Source organism: Prionailurus bengalensis, chromosome X, assembly GCF_016509475.1.
Source record: "Prionailurus bengalensis isolate Pbe53 chromosome X, Fcat_Pben_1.1_paternal_pri, whole genome shotgun sequence".
In the NCBI taxonomy this organism is placed as follows: domain Eukaryota; kingdom Metazoa; phylum Chordata; class Mammalia; order Carnivora; family Felidae; genus Prionailurus; species Prionailurus bengalensis.
Window position 1 is genome coordinate 39,872,123 of NC_057361.1, and position 24,837 is coordinate 39,896,959.

At 51.0% G+C, this 24,837-nt stretch overlaps 1 protein-coding gene across 1 annotated transcript in view; it reads right to left on the reverse strand.

Moving 5' to 3' along the window:
* Window positions 1–1,129: 1,129 nt before the first annotated feature.
* Window positions 1,130–24,837, reverse strand: part of DIPK2B (divergent protein kinase domain 2B) — a 44,937-nt gene continuing 21,229 nt past the window's right edge. The window contains exons 3-5 of the mRNA XM_043571664.1: window positions 7,890–8,063; window positions 4,207–4,495; window positions 1,130–2,795 (exon numbers count right to left, since the gene is read on the reverse strand). Coding sequence (XP_043427599.1) covers window positions 2,455–2,795; window positions 4,207–4,495; window positions 7,890–8,063 — 804 coding nt within the window. The 3' untranslated portion in view covers window positions 1,130–2,454. The remainder of the gene's footprint in view (window positions 2,796–4,206; window positions 4,496–7,889; window positions 8,064–24,837) is intronic.

The window sequence follows — 24,837 nt, forward strand, 5'->3', positions numbered from 1 at the left end:
ACGTAGGCATTCTGGGGCGACACAAACGTTTCGTCTAGAGCACACGGTCTGTGACAAACACCAAGCCAGAAGGGCTGGAGAATGCAGTCATTGTCCTCAGCAAGAGCATTTTCCAAGCACCCGCTCTGTGCCCAGCCCGGTTGCCGTGGGGAACACAAAAGGACCCCCATGTCACCGCCATGCTGAGGGAGCTCCCAGCTGGATGGCGGGCTGGGACACAGATCTGGAACCATCTGAACCTCAGCCCTGGGTACAGGTGCATACAGTGGGCAGGTCCGGCTTTGGAACCTGTCACTATAGACTGGCGTTGGGCAATACTGCAGGTCGGGTTCTTGCGGAGCAGACGCTAAGACAGAGTGTGGGGCGCATGTCAGTTTCCTGTGGCCGCTAGAACCAATTACTACAAAATGGGTAGCTTTCAGCTGCTAGAAATGTATCGTCTCGTAGTGCTGAAGGCCAGAAGTCTAGAATCAGTTTCGCTGGGTTGAAAGCAAGGTGTTGGGAAAGGTGGTCAATCCTTGCCCTTCCAGACCAAGCCAGAGGGCAACGGTCTCAAAGACTCTCAGGCAGCCCAACCCTGCCCTTCCAGAAGCTTGGCCCGTCATCCTCACTATTGTCATTGCCCTGGGGATGGGGGGTGGGGTAGTGCCTGGAACAGTCGCAGGGCAAACCCCAAAGACAACCAATCTGGTGGACCACAAATACGACTTTTCTTGGCCCATCTTTAAATGTGAGTGAAGGGACCCAAAGTGGTTAGGACAAGGTGAAAATCAGCAGGTGACGGAGAAGGTAGGAGGGGCGTGGACTGGTAGCAGGAGTTCTGGAACTATCTCAGTGAGTCGCTCTTCCTCCTTGGGCCTCAGTTTCCCCGTCTGCCATGTGAAGCCTGTTAAGTCAGGCATTCTGACCTAAAGGTGGTGATTCAGAGGGAAGAAAGAGGAGGCCGACCGGGAGGTCCCTGAGAGGAGAGGGCTGACAGGGAGGCTGGACAAAGGTCTAAAGAGCCCCCCACTGAGGTTTGAGGTGCCGGGGCAAGACTACACACAGGGGCCCACATAGTATGTGGCTAAATATTTCAAAGGTATAAAGCAAACTAACAGACTGTCGAATAGAGTATGTTTTGTTGGCTGACCTTGAAAAACTATTTTTTAAATGTTTATTTTTGGGAGAGAGAGAGCACGCGAGCAGGGGGAGGGGCACAGAGGGAGAGGGAAACAGAGAATCCCAAGCAGGCTCTGTGCTGTCAGCACATTGCCCGACGCGGGGCTCGATCTCACGAACTGTGAGATCATGACCTGAGCCGAAGTCAAGAGTCAGACGCTTAATGGACTGAGCCACTCAGGCGCCCCCCCCCCCCCACCACCAAAATTTTTATAATGACCTGTAAGGTCAAGTTGGAATGCACATTCTCAGACTCCTTAACCTCCTGCACTGGAGGCTGTTGGTGACGACAGAGCTGGCCTGGGGCCCTGGCTGTGGCTGCGGTGTCCTCACAGACCTCCCGCTCCAGGGAGAAATCCATCTTGGCGGTTAGGCCAAGGCCATGCTCGCGGCAGGCTGTTTTCCTGCCAGCGACCGAGTGCAGCTGGGATATAAGGGCCGTCTGGCCTGGGGAGACTCGGGGCTCCTCTGACGGCTGGCTTGTCCTCCAGGAAACCCCAGCAGCCCTGCCGAACCTTCCTTTAGATTGTGCAGCTGACCGTCTCTCCCTCACTTGGGCTCAGACTTGAGTTGCTCCTTCTTGCCTTCCACGCGGGCATCTTCTTGAATCCGATTCTCGCCCCTCTCACCCCTGTCCTGACACCTGCTTCTCAGAGCTCCTGGACCAACACATCGCACCCCCCCAGCCCACCCGTCATCGCTTCTCACCCTTGGCTCACCCGGAGTGTGGCCCTGTCCATGTGTCTCCTCCCCCCGACCCGTGGCAGTGTGGGGAGCACGGCAGGAGGGCCAGTGGGAGCACACGGAGAGCAGGCAGGGGGCCCCTCTCCTTGGAGTCTAACAGGGTCTTGGCCAGAGGGCCTCCCCCTCCCCCTGCCTTCCCTCCCAACGGCCCCCACCTCCACAGCTCTGTCTCATTTGCCCTGCCTGCGCACACTTCTGGAACATTCTGTAACCACCGGCAGGTGTCTGTGACCCTTCACATCCCCCTGTCCTCTTTAATGAACTCGTGAGTCTGATGGAGAACAGGGGACACTGAGGCTCCGAGAGGTCCAGGGAGTGTCCACACCCGAGTCTGCCACCGCCCGGCCCTGGGACAATCACATCGTGTGACACAAGCCCCCTCTGGCTGTCAGCAGGTCCCTCGGGTCCTGGGAAATGAACGTGCATTTCTCCTAATGTCTGGGGACACAGCCGCCTCTTTGCACCCTGCAGCCACGCGACTGGGGGGGGGGAGGGGGAGAGGAGCCAAGGATGTGGTCCCCTGCCGGGCCACCAAAGGCCCCGGGCCCCTCAGAACTTCTCATTATACTTGCAATCCGGGTAGCGGTAGGCGAATCTGGGGTCGCAGGTTCTCAGGGGCCTCAAGAGGTCCTTCAGGCGGCTGGCGGCCCCGAGGACTTCGGGGTCTGGGCTGGCGTCCTCCCCACAGCGAGCAAGGGCGGCGTCTATCTCGTCCTGCACGGGGGAAGGGAACTTGCCCTGGAGAAGCTGAGGCAGCACCCGCCGACACACCAGCACCAGGCTTTGCTTCTCGGGGACGGCGTCACAGGAGGGCAGCGGGGCCTGGCAGCCGGAAACCAGGCAGCTGAAGATGTCTGGAGTCTCTTCTGCCCCGGCGGCTGCCTGGCTGCCTGGAAGAAAGATGGGAGATGTTAGACGCCCTGCAACCGGCGGGGGGCGCCACTGGTTAGACTTGCGGGGTGAATGGTGCGGCCAGCGCCTGGCGTGTCCCGTCACCAGATGCAGAGCGTCAGGGACACAATGGTCCCGGCTGGGAACAACAGTGGGACGGTCTCTCTGTGCTGCGGTAGGATGAAGCCTGGGCATGGAGCGTGCACTTGTCCCTGCCACAGGCTGGGTTCGAATCAGAGGGCTCGCATCCACACTGCGATGCTCCCATTATAAGGACTCGATAGGCGAGCCCCAGAAATCGCTAGAACGGGATCCGCTGGTCCTTTTTGAGTCCAGAGTTGGGAGGAACAACAGGTGATTCAGAATATGCATTCAGTGCGACCGACAGGTGCAATAGTTTTCGTATCCCCAGTATTATGGAACCAGACTCATTTCTTCTAACTTGATTCTTTTTTTTTTTTAATGTTTATTTATTTATTATTCTTGAGAGAGAGAGAGCACAAGTGGGGAAGGGGCAGAGAGAGAGAGGGAGACAGAATCCGAAGCAGGCTCCAGGCTCTGAGCGGTCAACACAGAGCCCAACGCGGGGCTCGCGCTCATGGACCGTGAGATCACCACCTGAGCCGAAGTCAGACATACAACTGAGCCACCCCGGTGCCCCCTGACTTGATTCTTCTTAATAAAGGCAAATCAGGAAGCAAGTGTGGCTTAACCGGCCCCTCTTCGTAGGCCTTCTCGTATAAGCAAAATCGGAGATCAGAGAAGAAAATCCTCTGTCCTCTGATTGGGTTCGGAAAATCCGGTCACCGCTAGAAACTGGGATGTTCCAAGAGTTCTAGAACCCTGGATGAGCCGGGGCACATGGGGAGAAACATGATTCACTCATACACCTCAATTGATGCCGTGGTTTTTAGTCTGAACATCTTTACGAAGCAAAAGTGCCGAAATGGATGGCAACGTGTACTGGTGAATCAGCCAGATATGTAAGTTTCAGATAAGGGCTAGAAGCATCTGATGCGCAAGGCTCTGAGAAAACGGATCCGGTGGTGGTGTGTGTGCGAAGAGGGGGCAGGGCGAGTCCCAGTGTGCCCAGACCGAATTGGGTCAACAGCAGCGCCCTGAGGGTGCAGTCGGGGCCGGGCCACGATGCAAAATGCCTCCATGGCCAAGGTCCAGTTCCCCTTTAGAGATAGAGTCGGAGCACAGACTCAAACGGGGGAGAAGGACATTTGATGTGACAGCTGACACCCCCCGCCCCCCCGCCGACCGTGGGCTGCTCTCACTGTGACACCCAGAGACTGGAAAGACCCGGGGGTGCGACCTCCCCCTCCCCACTCAGTCACCCCTCCCTGCCTCCTGTCACCCTGACTTCCCCTCTGACAGCTGCTCAGCCGGGCCCACGCTGGGTACCTTCCTGCTTGTCGATGACGCCCAAGGCGCTGGCATCCCGGATGAACAGATGCCCGTTGTTAAAGATGCCAAACGTGCCCGCATCGACGTGGGTGAAGTAGAAAAAGTAGTTCAGATCGTTGCTCCTCAGGGACTCCAGGACCCCGAGGAGCTGGTAGGCCAGGTCGGCCGCCTGGTCCGGGGCCGCGCCGAAGAATTCCCGCAGAGGGCTGGTGCTGGTGCTGACCAGGAATCTGCCGCAGGAGCCCAGGTACTTGGGCAGCGGCCAGCCCTCGGCGCCGGGGAAGATCTGGAAGCGGGAAGGAGGACGCATTAGAGGATGAGAGAGAAAAACTTGCCGGGACACCTGTTCCCCTGCCTCTCACCGGCAGCACCCAGAGGGATCAGGCTTACCGGGCACCCTCCGTCTCCAAACGCGTCCGCCACGGGGCCCTCAACCCTTTTTTTTTTTTTAAGAGTTGAAGAGTCGAGAAAATATGACCAGTATTTGGGATTTCACAGACACCAGTGCCTAGGAAGAGGCCATGGGCTTAAAAAAAAAAAAAAAAAAAGAGGCTGATTTAAAGAGAAAAATATTTTTAAAATGTTTATTTATTGAGAGAGAGAGAGAGAGAGAGAGAGAGTGGAGAGGGGCAGAGAGAAAGAGAGAGAGAGAGAGAGAGAGAGAGAGAATCCCAGGCAGGCTCCTCGCTGCCAACGCAGAGCCGACTCGGGGCTTGAACTCACGAACCGTGAGATCATGACCTGAGCCCAAAGCAAGAGTGGGATGCTTACCCAACGGAGCCACCCAGGGGCCCAGAGAAAAATATATATATTTTTTAATTTTTTTTTCAACGTTTATTTATTTTTGGGACAGAGAGAGACAGAGCACGAACGGGGGAGGGGCAGAGAGAGAGGGAGACACAGAATCGGAAACAGGCTCCAGGCTCCGAGCCATCAGCCCAGAGCCTGACGCGGGGCTCGAACTCACGGACCGCGAGATGGTGACCTGGCTGAAGTCGGACGCTTAACCGACTGCGCCACCCAGGCGCCCCCCCTTTTTTTTTTTTTTTTTTAAAAGAAAAATATTTTTTAAAATGACAGCGCAGGCACCAGGTTCTGGGATAGAGCAAAAATCACGAAAGTGGCCCCTGGTGGCACAAGTTTTGGGAACCATGGCACTGACTCTGGGTGAATCTGCCTGGTTTGGGTAACTACCTAATCACAAATGCCCCCCCACTCCCAAAACTGGAACCTTCCAACAGCCTGACACTGATCTAGGGAAGCATACAACCCCCAGCGGATGTCCTTTGTGTCCTCACAAGAGCACCACTTGTGTGGATTTGGGAGATGACAGAGGGAGGCGGGAATCCTGGCTGGTCTTTTCTTGACTATTTATTGAAGCAGCTGTATCTAGAATAGTTCCTTCCTTCCTTCCTTCCTTCCTTCCTTCCTTCCTTCCTTCCTTTTTATTTTGAGAGAGAGAGTATGAGCCAGGAAGAGTGCGAGGGAGAGAGAGAGAGTTCCAAGCAGGCTCTGCACTGTCAGCACAGAGCCCGACGTGAAGCTCGATCCCACGAACCGTGAGATCGTGACCTGAGCCGAAATCAAGAAGCGGACGACGCTTAAACGAGCCACCCAGGTGCCCCTAGAATGATATTTCTTTAAACCAGGGGGAAACGGCAGAAAAGATAAATACCACTTTTTGTTTCTTATTTTCCTTCTTTAATAAAAAGAACTGATTCCCCTCTCTGATGATTTTCTGTGGCCTTCTGCCCCTTTTAACCCATCCGCATGTTGTGAGGCTCTCCCACTATTGCCGTAGAGGGAGGTCTTGCCCTCCCCTCCCCCAGCCCTGCGTGGATGGAGGGTCCCAGCCCAGGCCTCTTGGGAGTTGGCTGCCACCACTGAGGTTGGGACAACGGGAAAGAAGACCCTCGGGGGTCACTAGGCAGGTTTTAGCGGAAAGAGTCTGGACCCGGCACTGGATTTGGGTCCCAGACGGCTCTGGGTTTGGGTCCCATTGCTGACCTTAGCTAAGTGACTTGTGGTCAGGTCACCTCATATCTCGGAGCCCCGCCCACCTCATCTGGAAAGGGGGACAATGATAATATTTCCGTGCAGTTGTCGAGTGGTCGTGATGTAAAGCATTCAACACAATATTCAGTACCTGGCAGGTGCTCAGGAAGTGAGAGCAGCTCATTATATTTCAAAATAGTAATCACGTATGTATTAATAAATATACATTCACGACACAGTAACTTATACATTAATATATTAATGGTTATATAGCAAATCATATTATGATTATTAATATATTATTATATATGTTATCATAGAATTATAACTCATTTTATATATTTTATATTATATTCTATTATATTTTACAAATTATATTACACATGATGATTAATTTTATATTATAGTCTATTATTATATTTTACAAATTATATTACACATGATGATTAATTTTATATTATAGTCTATTATTATATTTTACAAATTATATTACACATGATGATTAATTTTATATTATAGTCTATTATTATATTTTATAAATTATATTACACATGATGATTAATTTTATATTCTACTATTATATTTTACAAATTATATTATGCATGATGATTAATTTTATATTATATTCTATTATTATATCTTACAAATTATATTATGCATGATGATTAATATATATTAATATATGATATATAATAAATAATTATATATCAAATAATTATAGATGAGAAATATATTAATATATCAATTAGTTACTAATATATGATAGAATATGCAATCTAATTAATATAACAATAATTATTAATTATGCACAATTAACAAGAGCATATGATTATATTTAAAGTTACATTCACATGATGAAATTAATAATTATAGAATTAATTGTGATCATAAATATCAAGTGTCTTTGCTGGGGCGTCTTCTTCCTCCACTTGTACCTTCTCCCTTTCCTTCTCTTTTCGTTCTTTTGTTTTTTTAATTGCTTTTTCATGTTCATTTATGTATTTTGAAAGAGAGAGAGCATGAGCGGGAAAGGGGCAGAGGGAAGGGGAGACAGAGAATCGCAAGCAGGCTCCACACTGTCAGGGCAGAGCCCGACAGCAGGGCTCGAACTCACAACCCAGAGATCATGACCTGAGCCGAAATCAAGAGTCAAGAGTCGGATGCTTAACCGACTGAGCCACCCAGGCGCCCTTCCATGTCTTTTCTGTCCCCCTCCCTCCTCTTTCTCCCTCCTCCTCTCTGTAGCCCTCCTCCTTTTCCCGCTCCTTCCCCTCACTTCCTAGTTTCCTTTGTGCCCATGGTGTGAGCATCCTGATTCTTGGCATTTGGGGGAAATGGGTGCGACTGGGCTCCCCATGTTCTGTGGATGCTTGTTGACTTGCTCGGTGGCTGCCTCCAGCACTGGATTGGAAGCTACAAGAAAACGGGGAGCCACCATGACTGCCTTACTGATCAGTGTATCCCCAAGGTCAAGTGCACCCTCATTTATTTGCCCATTCCCCTATTGGTAGACATCTAGGGTACTTCCACGGTTTTGTCCTTTCTAAGCATGGCTGCGGGGCTCATCTCCAGGAGGTGTGGCCCCAAGGCTTGCTGTAAAGGGGAAGAGAGCTAATCCCGGGGCTGGCCCCCTTGGAGCCCGACCTGAACCCCCTCCCCAGGGTGGGGGGGGGGTCCCCGCGTACCTGCAGGAGGATGGGATGCGCGTTGACAGCCAGCGTGTAGAGCAGACGTAGCTTGTCGCGGTCCGTGAAGTGGTCCATGAAGATGCTGCCAGCATCGGCCACCTCGGCGTAACGTCGGACCACACGGTCCAGGAGTCGCTGTGACGGGCAGCGCAGGAAGGGACTGGGCAGGCCCTGTGGGAGGTGGGTGGGAGAGACCCCAGGAGGGGGAAAGGCTGCTGAGGTCTTGTGGGGAGCCGTCAGGACGGGACACAGGCAGGCCCTGATGGTGGGAGGAGACACTAGATTTGGAGGATGGAGAGAGTAAGGGGTTGCACGGGCTCGGGCTGGGGGGGGGCCTGGGGGGGAGACCCCGAGGGCCAGGGAGAAAGGATGAGCTGTCCTAGGGGCAAGGTAAGCGGGCGCTGGGCAGGTGGCACAGCCCAGCAGGCAGTGAACGTGTTAGAGATCCTGCATTTGGCCACCGTCACACCCCCACTGTGCTCCTCCACGGAGAGCCAATCTCACACCGAATTAACCAGAGCGGCCCTCACTGACCTTTCCGATTCCTTCCACCGTCTCGTGACACCTACCACGATTGTGGTGTTACACGTGAGCATCTTCTCGGGATCAAATTGGGAGGTCCGGACCTATGCTTACCTTCCGTGACCTGCCACCTCGCCGCCATTTTCTCTTCACGCTGAACCAAGAGAATGAACCCAACCGACTGATAAAAGCGAGTTAAAAATAGGGGCCTGGGGCCCAGCTGGCCACAATTCAGCCCCAGCCCCACACCTACCGGCTAGCTGTGTGACCTTGGACGAGTTACTTCGTCTCTCTGTACTTTGGGTTAAGGTCTAAAGCGAGGGTGCCAGTAATAAGAGATCGTGAGGATGAAATAAACCAATAGCTGTAAAATACTAGAAGAGCGTCTGGCCAGCAGTAAGCGCTCAGTAAATGCTATCGGCTCTTATTACATGAAAGAAGTTTAAACTCCCAGCACAGAGGATAGGGGTGATAGCCAATGATAGCAGCGGGAACAGGAGTCAGGCTTTGTGGCTGAGAACAGGATCTTCAAGCTCTAAGAGCCTGGCTTTGAAGATTGCAAACCAAAGCCTGAAAGGTCCAGGGCCAAAAGTGTCCCACAGGTGTCTGTCGACTGTGTTTCCGGGCTGCCCGCTTAGCGGAGGCTCTGGCTGAGTGAGCCGTTGGGGTAGGTGGCAAGGGGGGGGTTCTCCAGAGCCCCCGGACATCCTAGCACGGGGCTGGGGCGGCAGCCTGGAGCCCCGCCATCTGCACAACCAGAACCCAGGAGGATGGAAGGATCACTGGGAGCCTTGAGATGCCTTGAGCATATTGGAGGTTGAAGAGGGCACAGATAGACTCAACCATCCCCGTTTGCTTGGGACTGAGAGTTTCCTGGGACATGGAGCTTTCAGAGCTGAAACTAGGAACCCGAGACAGTTGGTCACATTCCCACATGGCTAGACCATGGCCGAGGGCACGGCATGCCTCTGCCCCCTGATGACGACCAGAACTGACTGGTAGAAGCCAGTGTGGATGGTTGTTGAACTACCATGGACAGTACCATGGTACCATGTTGAACTACCCAGTGAGCCCTTGGACTCCCCAGGGAGGGAGGGGGCTGGTTCAAATTCTGAAGTGACTGGGCATGATGGAATGTGACTGGGGTCGTCTGACGGTGTTCAGATGCCCCGGCTTACCCCCCAGAGGGGTGACAGCTCGGGAGTTGAGCTCAGAGAGAGAAGATTAAAGACCATTCCATTTTTGCACCTCTGGGTCTGTGAGGGCCCAGTTCATGTGTGTTCCATCCTTCGGGAATGTTCATAGATGGGAGGAGTGGGGACTAACCCACCACCTGCCAGGCAGTGGGCTGGGTATTCCCGGTGTAGTAGTTCATTTCATCCTCCCAGGCACCCACGAGGTAGGTGTCATTATCCATCTTGTTTTGCAACCGAGGAATTGGAAGTCTTCAGAGTGTGGGCAAGGGTTGGATTCAGGATTTGAACAGGGTAGGGACTGCATGTTTGTCCCCCTGCCGCCCCCCCCCCCCCCAATTCATATGTTGAAACCTTCATCCCCAGCAGGATGGTATCAGACGGTGGGGCCTTTGGGAAGTAACTAGGCCACGAGGGTGGAGCCTTCATAAAGGGATTAGATAAGAAGAGACACGTTGGGGCACCTGGGAGGCTCAGTCTTGATTTTCGACTCTTGATTTCGGCTCAGCTCATGATCTCATGGTCGTGAGATCGAGCCCCGATTTGGGCTCTGCGTTGGGCGTGGAGCCCGCTTAAGATTCTCTCTCTCTCTCTCTCTCTCTCTCTCTCTCTCTGCCTCTCTCGCTCTCTCTCAAAAAAAGAAGAGACACGGGAGCATCACACGAAGAGAGAGCTTTCCCTAGGAGCCAATGGACCGGCACCTTGACCTGGAACTTCCCAGCCTCCAGAGGTGTGAGAAATAACCTTCTGTTGTTTAACCCCCCCTAGTCTATGCTACTCTGTTACAGTAGCCCGAGCTAAGACAGGACCTGATCCGTTAGATCCTCGCCATTTCCCCTGAATAAGTCCTGCCCTGCTTCTGTCCCCATAAGCCACCCAGGTGGAGTCCACAGAAGATGATTTGAAGCTACAAGAACATCTCTTTGCTTCTGATCTCTGTCCTGGGCAGCCTGAAATTCCACCTTTACAGATAATCATTGGGGACAGGGGGAGATAAGTAATCTCTTCTCTTCTGTGAGCCCAACACCCGGGAAAATACCTCTGGAAGAGGTAGGACACGATTTGGCCATAACAACCACAATAATAATAGGTGATAATTATTGAGCGCTTCCTGTACAACAGGAGCCGTTCTAAGCCCCTCACAGGTAGTGGCTTCTTTTATTTACGCCTTCCAAGAGCCGAGGGAGGCATGTAGTATGAATATTGAGAAACGCGAACATTTTCTTGAACCCAAAAGCTCAGTTTTTCTGAGGGATTCTAAAAGAAACGAAAACACATCTATCGGCACATCAAATCTTGGAGGACTGGGACGTCTCGGCTGAGGCCGGAAGCAGGGGTAGAGTGACCCCACAGAGAGGGTGGGAGAAGATTCTTTGCAGACGGAACACCTTGAATAAACCTTGAGATGAGAGAGAATACGCTAGTGACAGTGGGAAGAGAGGAGGCCAGATGGCAGGAACCTTGGGGTCATTTTAAGGAATGTTAATTTTATCCCGAAGGGCTGGGAACCACTGAAGGCCTTGAGCAGGGAAGTGATATACTCACATACGCACTTGAGGAAAATGATTCTGGGTGCAGTGTGGATAGATTCAGAGAACTGTGTCTTCTAGTTATGAGCTCTTGGATGTTAGTGAGGCATATGGCTGCCTAAAGATTGCATTCTCTCAGCTTCTTTTGCAGCTAGGTGTGGTGATGTGACTGGGTACTGGTCAATGAAATATACGGAGAAAGTTCTGGGAAGGACCCTTAAAGGGACAGGGTGTATCCTTCTTCATTCTTCCCCCCCGACCTCCCCTGCACTGGAATGCAGAAGCGATGGCTGGTGATTAGGCAGCCATTTTGGACCAGGGCATGCTGAGTGTTGTAGAGCAGCAAAATGAAAATAGCCTGGGTCCTCGAGAATCACAGAGTCACTGTATCATCCCTGGACATTCAGGTATCAGCTTCTTTTCTTTTTTAAAAAAAAAATTTTTAATGTGTATTTATTTTTGAGAGAGAGAGACAGGGAGAGAGAAACAGAGCATGAGCGGGGGAGGGGCAGAGAGAGAGGGAGACACAGAATCCGAAACAGGCTCCAGGCTCCAAGCTGTCGGCACAGGGCCCGACGTGGGGCTCGAACTCACCGACCTCGAGATCATGACCTGGGCCGAAGTCGGTCGCTTAACTGACTGAGCCTCCCAGGCGCCCCTGGATCTGTTTCTTTTACGTAAAAGGGAAATATATTTTGATCTTGTGTAAGCCACTGTGATTTGAACTTCTTGTCATATGCGACTGAACTTAATCCCAAGTGTCACAGGAAGAAAGAGTGGACGCAGGGAAATCAGGAAGATGCAGTGGTCCAGGTGTGAGAGGGGAGGATGAAAAGCTTTGATTTGAAGATATTCGTCGGTAGTAGAATCCGTAAGTCTGGGCGATTGGCTGGATGGGGGAGGAGGGGCAAGAAAAAGGGACATGTTGGAGATAACACCCAACATGAGGGTGGATGCCATTTGCTGAGTTTTTTTTTTTTTTTTAATTTTAGAAAGAGAGAGAGTTGGGGGGGGCAAATGGAGGAGAGGGGCAGAAGGAGAGAGAGACAGAGGGGGGTGGGAATCTCAAGCAGGCTCCCTGCTTAGCACAGAGCCTGACACGGGGCTCGATCCCACAACCCCGGGACCCTGGACACGTGCTGAAATTGAGTCAGGCGCTTAATGGCCTGAGCCACACAGGCACGCCAGCTGTGGTCATTTTAAAACATGTTCGCAAACTCTTCGACTCTCCTCCCCTCAAGGGGTGGAGTCTAATTCCCCTCCCCTGGAACATGGACTGGCCTGGGTGACTCACTTTTAGTGACTGGCATGCTTAGGGGACTGATGACACACGACTGCCGAGCCTTGGCCATGAAAGGTGATTCAGCTTCTCCTTGGCTGTCTCTCTACCATGCCATAAGAAAATCCTGGCCGCAGGGAGAGGAAGCAGCCCTCAGTGGAGTGCCTCGCTGACACCAGCCCCAACGTGCCACCGCGTGACTGAGCCATCTCGGAAATGGCTCCTGGTGGCTGTATTGAGCCACCCCAGCGGATGCCACGTGGAGCTGGGTGAGCTCGCTCCTCTAAGCCCTGCCCAAGTTGCCTATTTTTGGACAAAATCGATGGTTGTCGTTGTTTGAGGCCACTAGGGTTTGTTACACAGCAATACGTAACTGATACATTTGCCGAGAAGGTTCTGAGCCCCGCCCCGCTGCCTCTAGAACGATGGCCAGAAAAGGCTCTGAAGCCATCTCGTACCCCAACTCCCTTTATGGTGGAGGCAGCTGCTTCTCGGGGTCCCACCCGCAGAGTGGAGCTCCAACTAGTTCCGTCTGGGGTGTATTCTGGCCAAGTGCAAGCCCGCGATTATCTTGGCCCACGGCGAACAGAATTGGGAAACGAAGCATTTTCAGTAAAACCATGATTCATCCCCAGGCCAAAGGCACCCTCTTCGGGGATCGCCCACTGCTTTGGAATTTCTAAGCCACCACTCCCTTCTCAACAGGGCTAACGCAGCACCTGCCAGTGAGAGGTTAAAGGAAACGCAAAGCCTGGTCCTCTGTTGCCCCGCCCCTCCCAAGCGCGCCTGGATTCCTTATCTTTGCATTTCCTGCCTCATACCATCTCCTGGGGCACCCGGGCAGCCGGTCAAAGTCTTCATGCTGTGCTGCTAGTGACTGGGCTTCTGCTCTGCCACACGGCCACTTACCAGGGGCCATCTGTGCTGGGTGGGTCACACGTCTCCTCTGCAATCCCTAACAGTCTGTACATCGGCCAATACAATCTAACGGGTATGTCACCGTGATGGCGTTTTACGTGTCAACTTGGCTGGGCTATGGAGCCCGGTTTTCAAACGCTGATCTAGGTGTCGCCGTGAAGAGATTTTGGAGATGTGGTTACCATCTACGGCCAGCTGACTTAAAGGAGAAGGGATTATCCTCCATAGAGTGGGTGGGCCCGATCTAACCAGCTGAAAGGCCTTAAGAGCAAAACTAAGATTTCCCCCGGGGAGGAAGAAATTCTCCTGTGGATGTGGGATTTGCCAGCCCCCCATCATTGGGTTCTGCTCCTGAAGCCAAGACTAGTCTGTCTGTTAACTAACTTGAATTTAAATTAAGAAAGACAAAACAAAACAAAACAAAACAGAAAAAGCTATGCATGGGTTCGCCGGGGTGGCTCGGTCGGTTAAGTGTCTGACTCTTGATTTCGGCTCAGGTCATGATCTCACAGTTTGTGGGCTCGAGCCCCGTGTCGGACTCAGCCCCCCATCATTGCATAAGCCAATTCCTTGAACTACATCTCATATGTATGTATATATATGTACGTACACGTGTATTTGTATATATACATGCATATAAAATATTAGATATTCTGCAAAATATTTGTATTATAGTAATAATTTACACCATGTGAACTAATATTAATTAATAAATGATTAATATGGCACTGAATATAACCTATTAACACGATACACAAGATACGTTACACCCAGATTACACACTGGTGCTAAAGGAAAAGCATTTGTTCATTGTGGACAGGACAGCAACTGAGACCAAAATCTGGAGGTGCTTCCACTTTTGAAGCCTCTCGGGAAATCTGAGTACACGAGGCCTAACTTCCCCGATGAGTTCTTTGATGTTTGGTTGGCTTTTATCCACATTCTCGCGCGTGTTTGCTCAAAAAACATCACCAGCCGCCAACAGGGTCCTCATTGCAAGGGTTCTTACGACGACAGAAACATCAGTGTCGAATTGTCTAGACAAATGATCCCATGACTCTGTTGGAGGTACTTAAACAGTGAAGGGTTCGTGTCCAAGAACTTCCCAAACTCAGCACCCCAAATCAAATCATCCCGTGAAGAAACGGGCAGAAGACACGAATAGACGCTTCTCCAAAGAAGACATCCAGATGGCCGACAGACACGTGAAAAGATGCTCCGCGTCACTCCTCATCACGGAAACGCAAATCAAAACCACAATGAGATACCACCTCACACCTGTCGGGATGGCTAACGTTACCCCTCAGGCAACAGCAGACGTTGGCGAGGATGGCAGGAGAAAGCGGAACCCTTGTGCGCTGCTGGTGGGAATGCCAACTGGTGCAGCCACTCTGGAAAACAGTATGGAGCTTCCTCAAAAAATTAAAAATAGAACTACCCTATGACCCAGCAATCGCACTACTAGGAATTTGTCCAGAGGATACAAAAATGCTGATTCAAGGGGGCACATGCCCCCCAATGTTTATAGCAGCCCTATCAACAATAGCCGAACTATGGAAAGAGCCCAAATGTCCATGGATGAATGGACAAGGATGTGGTATATATAATATATATATATATTATATATATATATATTATATATATATATTATATATATGGTATATACACACACAATGGAATATTACTTGGAGATGAAAAAGAATGAAATGTTGCCATTTGCAACAACATGGATGGAACTAGAGGGTATTACGCTAAGCAAAATAAGTCAGTCAGAGAAAGATGGGTATCATATAATTTCACTCATATGTGGAATTTGAGAAACACAACAGATGAACATAGGGGAAGGGAAGGAAAAATAAAGATAAAAACAGATAGGCAGCCTGTAAGAGACTGTTAAACACCAAGTATAAACTGAGGGCTGCTGGAGGGGAGGTGGGGGGGGGGATGGGCTAAATGGGTGACCGGCATTAAGGAAGGCACTTTTTGGGATGAGCACCGGGCGTTATATGTAAGTGATGAATCATTGGGTTCTGCTCCTGAAGCCAAGACTAGTCTGTCTGTTAACTAACTTGAATTTAAATTAAGAAAAAAAAAAAACCAAAACAAAACAGAAAAAGCTATGCATGGGTTCGCCTGAGTGGCTCGGTCGGTTAAGTGTCTGACTCTTGATTTCGGCTCAGGTCATGATCTCGCGGTCTGTGAGTTCGAGCCCCGCGTCGGGCTCTGTGCTGACAGCTCAGAGCCTGGAGCCTGTTTCAGATTCTGTGTCTCCCTCTCTCTCTGACCCTCCCCCGTTCATGCTGTGTCCCTCTCTGTCTCAAAAATAAATAAACGTTAAAAAAAAAAAAAAGAGCTATGCATGTTGTTCCTTTCTAGAAGCTAGAGATAAGAGAGTTCATCCATAGGTGGAACAAGACAGGACTTTCCCTCGGAGCAGATCACCACTTCAAGTTACGTGGATCTTCAGTAATTGTGCGAAAATGGCCCCAGCTTCTTCTCAAGTTCCATCCCATGGGTGAGATCTGCCCAACCTGAGAGTTTCCACTGGAAGTGAAAGATGGCAGCCAAGGGACCGCATCTGGTGATTATCACGGGAGCTGCTTGTGCCGAGAGGCCTCAGCAGCGATCACTGTTTGACAAACAGGGCTGTCATGACACCATCGGGGTAAGGAAAGTAACACCTTCTACAAGTTATAAGCGTCAGGCTCTATGGCCAGCCTTGTCGCAGACATTACCTCGGCGTTTGCAGGGACTTTGAACCTTTAGTTCTCTCTTGCCCTGGTGACGATCCTGGACATTTAGTGATTGCTTCACAAAGGGCTTCCAAAAGTTGTGGAAAATTCTGTGACGTTCATTTTCACAGCCCATGCTGCCAAATGCAAATGGTAGGCTGTATCATCAAGGCAGCTAGTAAAATGCACCCATTTTCCAGAGAAGTGTACTAAGGTAAGAACCAGGAAACAGAAGTGACTTGTTAAAGATCATGCTGCTTACTGGTACCCAAGCCTGCTTTCATACCCAGATCTCAGTAGGGGATTTAAAATGATTGCATGGAGAGAGAGAGACAGACAGACAGACGCTGGGAGAAACTGGTGATTTCAGAGTAGGGTAGCATGTCCCAAACTTGACCGACAACTGAAGCCTTCAAAGTGTGATAAAAATACAGATCCCTGGGGCACCTGGGTGGTTCAGTCGGTTAAGCATCTGACTTCGGCTCAGGTCATGATCTCATGGTTCGTGAGTTCAAGCCCCGCATCGGGCTCGCTGCTGTCAGTGCGGAGCCTGCTTCGAAACCTCTGTCTCCCTCTCTCTCTGCCCCTCCCCTGCTCACTCTCTCAAAACTAAAATAGACACTAAAAAAAAAAAATACAGATTCCCTCGGCCCCATCTGAATAGGTAGGTCCAGTGGGGGCCTAGGACTCTGCATTTTTTGACAGGTGTCCTGGGTCATTCTTGTTATCAGGCAGGTGGGAGATGTGGGGTGTGTGTGTGGGGGGGTGGCGAGCTTTATTTTGGATGCAAACACAGTTGTGCACTTTGGATGGCAGAGTGTGGACACCTGGTGGAGAAACACTTCCCAGACACTCCTCAGACCGTTTGAGACCTTCTTCCAGAAGAGCGACCCTCTGAAGGCGGTGCTGTGCATGCCGTAAAAGGGATGCGGGGACCCAACTGGATGAATCTCTCAGGAGGGAATCAGATGCCTGGAGGAGGGATAGGTGGCTGACCCCTGCCGTCCCGTCTCAGACCTGCTCTGTTTTCTCAAGAGGCTGGAACATCTCTTGCAAAGAAATCTCTTCCTCGGGGTGGGGGGGGGGGGGGGGCGGCGAGCTACAGCTGGAAAGGCCTCGAGTGTCCAAGGGCCGCGTACTGACCCAGACCTCCCATTGGTCTCAAGCCACAACCCAGGGGGACAGGCTGGAGAAGTTGTTCACATTCGCCACTATGGCCTGTCCTGCTATCTCTTTGAGGACTGGGCACAGACCCAGTTCACAAGCCCCGCAGAACACGCGTGCAAAAAGCTTGGTGTGGCGGGAGGTGCGTGTTCTGTATTCAGTAAATGGTACAGATCATTGTCGCCCTCGTTGTCATCAGCATCAACGACATCACTGCCACATTATAGACGCGCCTTCTAACCAGCCATGGAACTCTCCATGCACTATGTCCCCGTTTAGCTGAGGCTTCCCTTCCCCGGGCTACACGCCGGGGGGAGGCCATCTTTGATGGGATCGGGGTGCCTGGTGTGAAAGACTCTGTCTTGGAGTTTAGATTTGGATTCCATCTGAGAAAGAGGGAACGGGGCCGAGCTGTGGAAAGAAGGGGTGCCATGAGCCGGGGTGATTGGGCGCCCACGAGAGACTGGCTGATGTGCTAGACGCACGGTAGCTGGATGTCAGAGTTGCCTCGGGTCCCGGAAGCTTCCAGGCCCAGTTTTAGGCCAGGATGAGCCTTACCACAAACTCCTTTTCCAGAGAGTGGGTTCACTGACTCTTTGCTCCCGAGCAGCCCGATTAACCCAGAGAAGGTGGCCTCGTTGAAGCACGAGGGAAAGTCAGTGGGTCCGGATCAGAATCTTGGCCCAACTGAGACTCAGTTTCCTTCCCTGCAAAAGGAGATGATGGTGCCTCTTCTGCTTCACAGGATGGCAGGAGGGCTTGGGAAGATAATGCGGGTGAGTGTGAGCGCATTATCGGAAGATAATTCGAATACCCTGTAAAGTATTCGACGCGAGAGGGGAACCCTCTTGCCGTGCTGGTGGGAATGCAAACTGGTGCAGCCGCTCTGGAAAACAGTGTGGAGGTTCCTGAAAAAATTAAAAATAGAACTACCCTACAACTCAGAAGTTGCGCTACTGGGGATTTATCCAAAGGATACAAAAATGCTGATCCGAAGGGGCGTGTGCACCCGCATGTCTCTACTTGGCAGTGAGAAAGAATGAAATGTGGCCATTTGCAACAACGTGCATGGAGCTAGAGTGTATTCTGCTCAGCGAAAGAAGTCAGTCAGAGAAACATAAATCTGTGATTTCACTCATATAGAGAATTTAAGAAACACAACAGACGAACGTAGGGGAAGGGATGGAACAATGAGATAAGAGAATGGGAGGCAACCCATAAGAGACTCTTCATCATAGAGAACAAACTGAGGGTTGCTGGAGGGAGGGGGTAGGCGGGCTGGGCTAAATGGGTGATGGGCACAGCATCAATTGAGGTGTATGAGTGAATCATGTTTCTCCCCATGTGCCCCGGCTCATCCAGGGTTCTAGAACCCTTTGAACAAACATCCCAGTCTCTAGCGGTGACCAGATTTTCAGAACCCAATCAGAGGACAGAGGATTTTCTAAAATTAAAACACTAAACAAACGAACAAACAAAAAAATTAAGTACTCAACACCTTGGGCCGCTTACAGCCGTACTAACCCCCAACTCGTTTCCCAGATTAATCGTCCCACTTGGTTCTGGATAACTTTTGGCTGTTTCCCAAATGCAAATATGACTCAGAAGACAAAAGATTTACCACCACCGGACATATTTGAACACTTGCTCCGATGGAAATAAATGTGTCGAAGAAAGGGCGCTAACTGCTCTCGGAAAGAAAATCTACGATGAGAAGGGTGGCTTTCCTTTTCAGGATTGGAGGTCCGCCATCTGAGGTCATAGAGATGGCTGAAGGCACAGTTTCATTCCGAGGTCGCTTTTCAAGGACATCGTCAACGGACCAGTGGAGAGCTTCATGTTGAAATGAGAATTAGTTTTCACTTGTCAGATAGAACCTTTTCTTTTAAGGCTTTACAGAACATAAAAATAAGGCAAATAAATACGATTTTTCTTCTTATTGTTTAAATTATTCCTTTTTTGTATGCTTATTTATTTTTGAGAGAGAGAGGGAGAGAGAGCACGGGCGGGGGGAAGGACAGAGAGAGAGGGAGACAGAGGATCCGCAGCTGGCTGTGCGCTGACAGCAGAGAGCCTGATGCAGGGCTCGAACTCACAAACCGCGAGATCGTGACCTGAGCCAAAGTCGGATGCTTAACCAATGGAGCCACCCAGGTGCCCCCAAATAAATATTATTTTATGTGCATAAATTATGGCACACGTGCTTAAGTCACTCCCCCCACCCCGGCCCCCCTTTTAACCTTCTCCACCTCCTTCGCCAACAGTGAACCAGTGCACTTTTTTTTCCCCATGCACTGGGAGGAAAGAAGTTTCCAAAGTTGGCCATCCTGTGCGCACTCATCGTGGGACATTCAAACCATTTCCAAGCAACCGTCGTTACACGTGGGGATGTAGGAATACACTCGTAGTGATACCCGGAAAAAAAAAAAAATCGGAAGTCAGCTTTTCCAGTAAGAAGGCTGCCCTGCTCTGATTTGGCGGGATTGGGAGGGCTGAGGGAAATCTCGAACACGTTTTTGCTTTTAGTGAATTCACTGTTATCAAGCTCTCCTAGCACCCACGGAGAAGAGGAGAGCGTTCGGGTGCTAATAAAGCCCTGAGTGGGTTTTCTGGATACACACCCGAACACCTTGTACATGATTTAGTTGTTAAATATGCTCGCGAAGCGGGGTTTAGGTTAATTATGTATCAGAGTTAATCAATGTGTCATAATTAAAACAGCGATGATTCACTGGCTGTACCCGTTGTTCTGGATAATTAAGTCACAAGTTACTGAACGTTTCTTTGAGCTGCATTGTATTTATTCAAAACCAGGAAAACCCACTCGGCTTTTGTTATCACGAGAAACAGCTCCCAGTTCTCTCCTACTCCAGTAGACGGATCTCTGACCCCCTTTTACTGACGTGCTTTCTGATCGTCTTGTGTTTTTTGCTTTTTCATCTAAACTTTTTAAACCATCCAGCACAGCGATTATTTGGGAGAAACCGTTTGGATGATTTAAAAAGTTTAGATGTCTAAAAATGTCCTCAGGGGCACCTGGGGCTCAGTTGGTTAAGCGTCCGACTCTTGATTTCGGCTCAGATCACAGTTCATGAGTTCGAGCCCCATGTCATGCAGTTCCTGGCACCAGAGAAGGGAGGGGACTTTGTACGGTAGGTGGTCCCTTCTTTTGATTTGGCTTTGGAAGCCATGATAGGGTAGATTTATCACAGATTTATCACTTCCCCATGAGGAAGTTTCTCTCCGCTACAGATTGCCTGGGCTTCTCAGTTCAGGGTCCATACAGGTCAATCACTGATGGAAAGTCGGGCTCAACGAGTAGAAACAGAGACAAGAAACGAGCCAGGAGCAGGTCCCGAAGTTAGAGTTTGCTGTGGATCAACTCAGAGTGGACAACACACCCAGGAAGGTTGTGTAGATATAAAAACAACATTAATTTAAAAATTGGGGCGCCTGGGTGGCGCAGTCGGTTAAGCATCCGACTTCAGCCAGGTCACGATCTCGCAGTCCGTGAGTTCGAGCCCCGCGTCAGGCTCTGGGCTGATGGCTCGGAGCCTGGAGCCTGTTTCCGATTCTGTGTCTCCCTCTCTCTCTGCCCCTCCCCCATTCATGCTCTGTCTCTCTCTGTCCCCAAAATAAAATAAAAACGTTGAAAAAAAGGAAAAAAAAATTAAAAAAAAAAATTGGGGCGCCTGGGTGGCTCGGTCGGTTGGGCGGCCGACTACGGCTCAGGTCACGATCTTGCGGTCCGTGAGTTCGAGCCCCGTGTCAGGCTCTGTGCTGACCGCTCAGAGCCTGGAGCCTGTTTCAGATTCCATGTCTCCCTCTCTCTCTGACCCTCCCCCGTTCATGCTCTGTCTCTCTCTGTCTCAAAAATAAATAAACGTTAAAAAAGATAAATAAATAAAAAATAAAAACTAAACAGGGAGGCTGATGGGTAGAAAATGTTTCCCTTGCACAGGAAGGTCCGTCTCTGGCCGAGCTCTGGTTTCCACGGAAAACAGGGCCTCTAACTCTGGGTGACATCCTTTCCTTGCAGAGGGCTTCTGTTTGCTTGGATTCGTGGTACTCTGCAGTTTCTGGGTTGAGCCCTGGTGGAATGTTCGAGCAGTTCTGTTTGAATCGATGGACCAGGTTCAAAGGAGAAGAACGATGAAGAGTGCCCCCCCCACCACCACCACCCTCCAGAGGGCGCACAGCCTTCACCCCAAACTATGAAGGTGAAAAAGTGACACCACGACAAAGTGGTTCGGAGCATGTCCTTTAGAGACAGGCTGCCGGGGTTCACATCTCCGCTGTGTCACTTAACGACCTGGGGGGAGCTCTTGAATTGATCTGTGCCTCAGTTTCCTCATGAGTAACTGAGGGAAAATAATTAAGGAGAACTTATGACCCATCTTCTAAACCAGGATAGTTTTGAGAGGGAAAGGGATGATATGAGTAATGACATCGGCACAACAGGCATACGCTGGGACTGTCTCAGGCAACCCTGAAGGTATGGTTACCCTAATAATTAGGGCACCCACCTTATCCGGGTGCTGGGGGGTTTTAGATCTGTGCAAAAAGTGTCTGGTGTGGGGCAAAGGCTCTATAAGTGTTTGTTGTTGTTTACCCCAAAGACAGCACCTTTCCCGGTTTTTCCCACTCCTGTAAGTGAGCCCGTGATTCTCCTTGTCCTCCAAGGTCTGGGCCTGTTTCCTCGTCTCTTTATGTGGGCACAATGATGGCTGCTCAGCTTATACCAAGGACATCACGCCGTTGCTTGGCTCTCATGGGACTCTGGACATTGTAGGCACCTGATACGGCTTTCCCGAATGCATGATGAACAGAGACTGTGAAGGGCCTTGCAAACACAAAAGACTGGTCAGGTCGGGGAGTCGAGGGGGTCAGTGGTCATACACCCCCTTCATCAATTTCACAAGCTATCATCAGATCTCTGGGTAGGAAACGAGGTTGCTTTTGGAGGGTGCAACAAATGACCTCCACGCTGTGACTATGATTGACCCCGGACTGTCTTTAAACATGGGAAAACCAGTTGGGAGCCCCGGGAAGCCCGAGGCAGAGAGGTCTGGAAGTAATTTCAGGGAGAACAGATTGGAAATGAGCGTTATTGTCTTGTTCCCCATTTGCAAAGGCCAAGCGGACATAAAGGGTTGGTCAGGTTGGGCACGCGGACAGCAAAATCCGAGGATCAGAAGTCAGCCTTGGGGTCGGCCTCCAGCACTGTGTCCCACGGGCAGGTGGCTGGGCCACTGACGATCCGTTGGCAGAGCCCTTCTCGAATGGGCACCCACCCATGTGTCTTCATGCACAGAGAAGTACATTCCACTCTGGGTGACGGGAACGCTGTTTTAGTGGCCATTTCACTTGGTGACCAGCGTAAACGCCAGCCTGTGAGGTTCTTTAGGAGCTGGCAGAAAGGATGGCCTTTCCGGCGACACACCCGCGCGTGGCTGTGTTTTACATCCTTTGATGACGACAGCAGTTGCAGCTAACGTCATTGGGGGGCTTGCTCTGATTCGGGCATGGCGCTCTGTGCCTCACACGGCTTGCTTTGGTGCCCACGGTGAGGATTCTGTATGCCAGGATGTTTAGGGATACTCAGGGTTTCCTACTAAGTGCTGGAGTTAGGAATCGAACTCAGGCCCGTCTGAGTCCCAGACCAGACCATACTGGCCTCTTGCGTGGGCCCCTGCAGCCTCCGTATTAGGCCTTCTCTCCCAGGTATTGCCAGGTGGTCATGACCTGGATCCCAGGCGTCCTTGTTCCTCCAGGAACCCTGGGCATCAGCCGGCCGGTAGCAGATGCCATGCATCGTGGATGTGCCCTCCCCTCCCCTCCCCCAACTTTCTTCACCAGCAGCTGTTGTATGTGTATGGCCCTGTCTTACTTTTGCTGTCCAGCCGCCCCGACCCCACTCTAGACTCTTGTCCGTCCACCCTGCCTACTCCTTTTTTAGGCCCATTTCTGGAAAGATCCACTGTCCTTAAGCCACGTTACACTAGAAACGCAAATGCTGGGGCACCTGGATGGCTCAGCGGGTTCAGCATTTGACTTTGGCTGCGGTCATGATCTCACGGTTCGTGAGTTTGAGCCCCGCATCGGGTGAGCTCGAGCCCCGCATCGGGTGAGCTCGAGCCCCACTTCAGTAAAAAAACAAAACAAAAAAACCCACGAGCCCCGCTTCTCTCTCTCTCTCTCTCTCTCCCTCTCTCTCCACCCATGCTCACTTGTGCTTGCTTTCTCTTACAAAAAAAAAAAAAAAAAAAAGAAGAAGAAGAAGAAGAAAAAGAAGGCGGGGGGGTGGGGGTGGGGAAGAAATGCAAGTTCTCAGCCCCTGCCCCAGACCTGCTGAATCAGAACCCCCGGAGCTGGGTCCCAGCGATGCCTGTGTTAACAAGCCGTCTGGAAGATTCTGCCGCAGGCTCAAGTTTGAGAACCCATGTACCCCTGTCTTACAGAATGAACTTCAACACCTCCCTGCCTCTCAGTCCTGCCCTTACGATGTTACCCACTGCTGTTGACACAGACTGTGATCACGGGGCTTGACACTTTCTACGTCCTTAACAAGCAAATCCTGGGTCACGGACTGATTGATGTGCCAGGGCGTGCTTACTTGGGGTGTCTGCTCCAACCCACAGTTCCTGAGACGCTGAGTCAGGTGGCTGGTGTCTGCCTCCAGGTGCCTTAGAACTTTCTAGTTTCCATGAGGTCCAGAGGGATGTACTTCCAGCACAATAAGCCCCCCTATTTTTACTTTAATTGTTCTAAGGTTTCTTTCTCTTTCTTTCTTTCTTTCTTTCTTTCTTTCTTTCTTTCTTTCTTTTTAATGTGTGTTTAGTTTTGAGAGAGAGAGAGAGAGCAAGAGAGAGCAAGCGGGGGAGGGGCAGACAGAGAGGCGGACAGTGAGCCCGGCGTGGCGCTCGAACTCACGAACCGTGAGATCATGACCTGAGCTGAAGTCAGAAGTTCAAGCGACTGAGCCGCCCAGGTGCCCCTCTCAGGAGGTTTCTGATCGCTGCTTAGGTTACAAGCAAATGTTTCCCTTTTGGAAGACATGTATCATTGTGGTTCCGTAGGTGACTGTCTTAGCTGCACTCCCCACCGTGTGACTCCTGGTATCTGTGTAGCGGAAGCTGTGATCAGGGCTCCTCCTTTCCTTGCCTACCTGGGCTCCTTGCTGTCAAACTTCCGGCCTCCAGAGGCTCACTTGGTGGCAATCGTGGTCCCCTCTTCCGTGGGGGGAGCCAACGTCTTCGATGACCCTGCCTGTGGGGTTGGTGACTAGCTTCGTCCTATTGGAGTCTCTTTCTTTCTTCCCACCTCATGCTCCGTCTTCCCCCATTCCGGGGCCCCAGGCTTTGCCCCTGAGGGATTTGCGAGCTGCTCAAAGCTTCTCACTGTGGCAGATGACATCATCGCGGCGGCAGGCAATTCAGCTGATAGTTGGGACAGACAGGGCAGCTGATGCAGAGTAAACCACATTATTTTATGGTCTGTCATTCTGATTCAGGTATGCCAAGGTTGGTCATAATTCTCCACGGGGCCGTTCCATTTTATGGGCTGCTGGGTTCCCTGCCACACCCCGCCCCCCACCTTTCTTTTTGA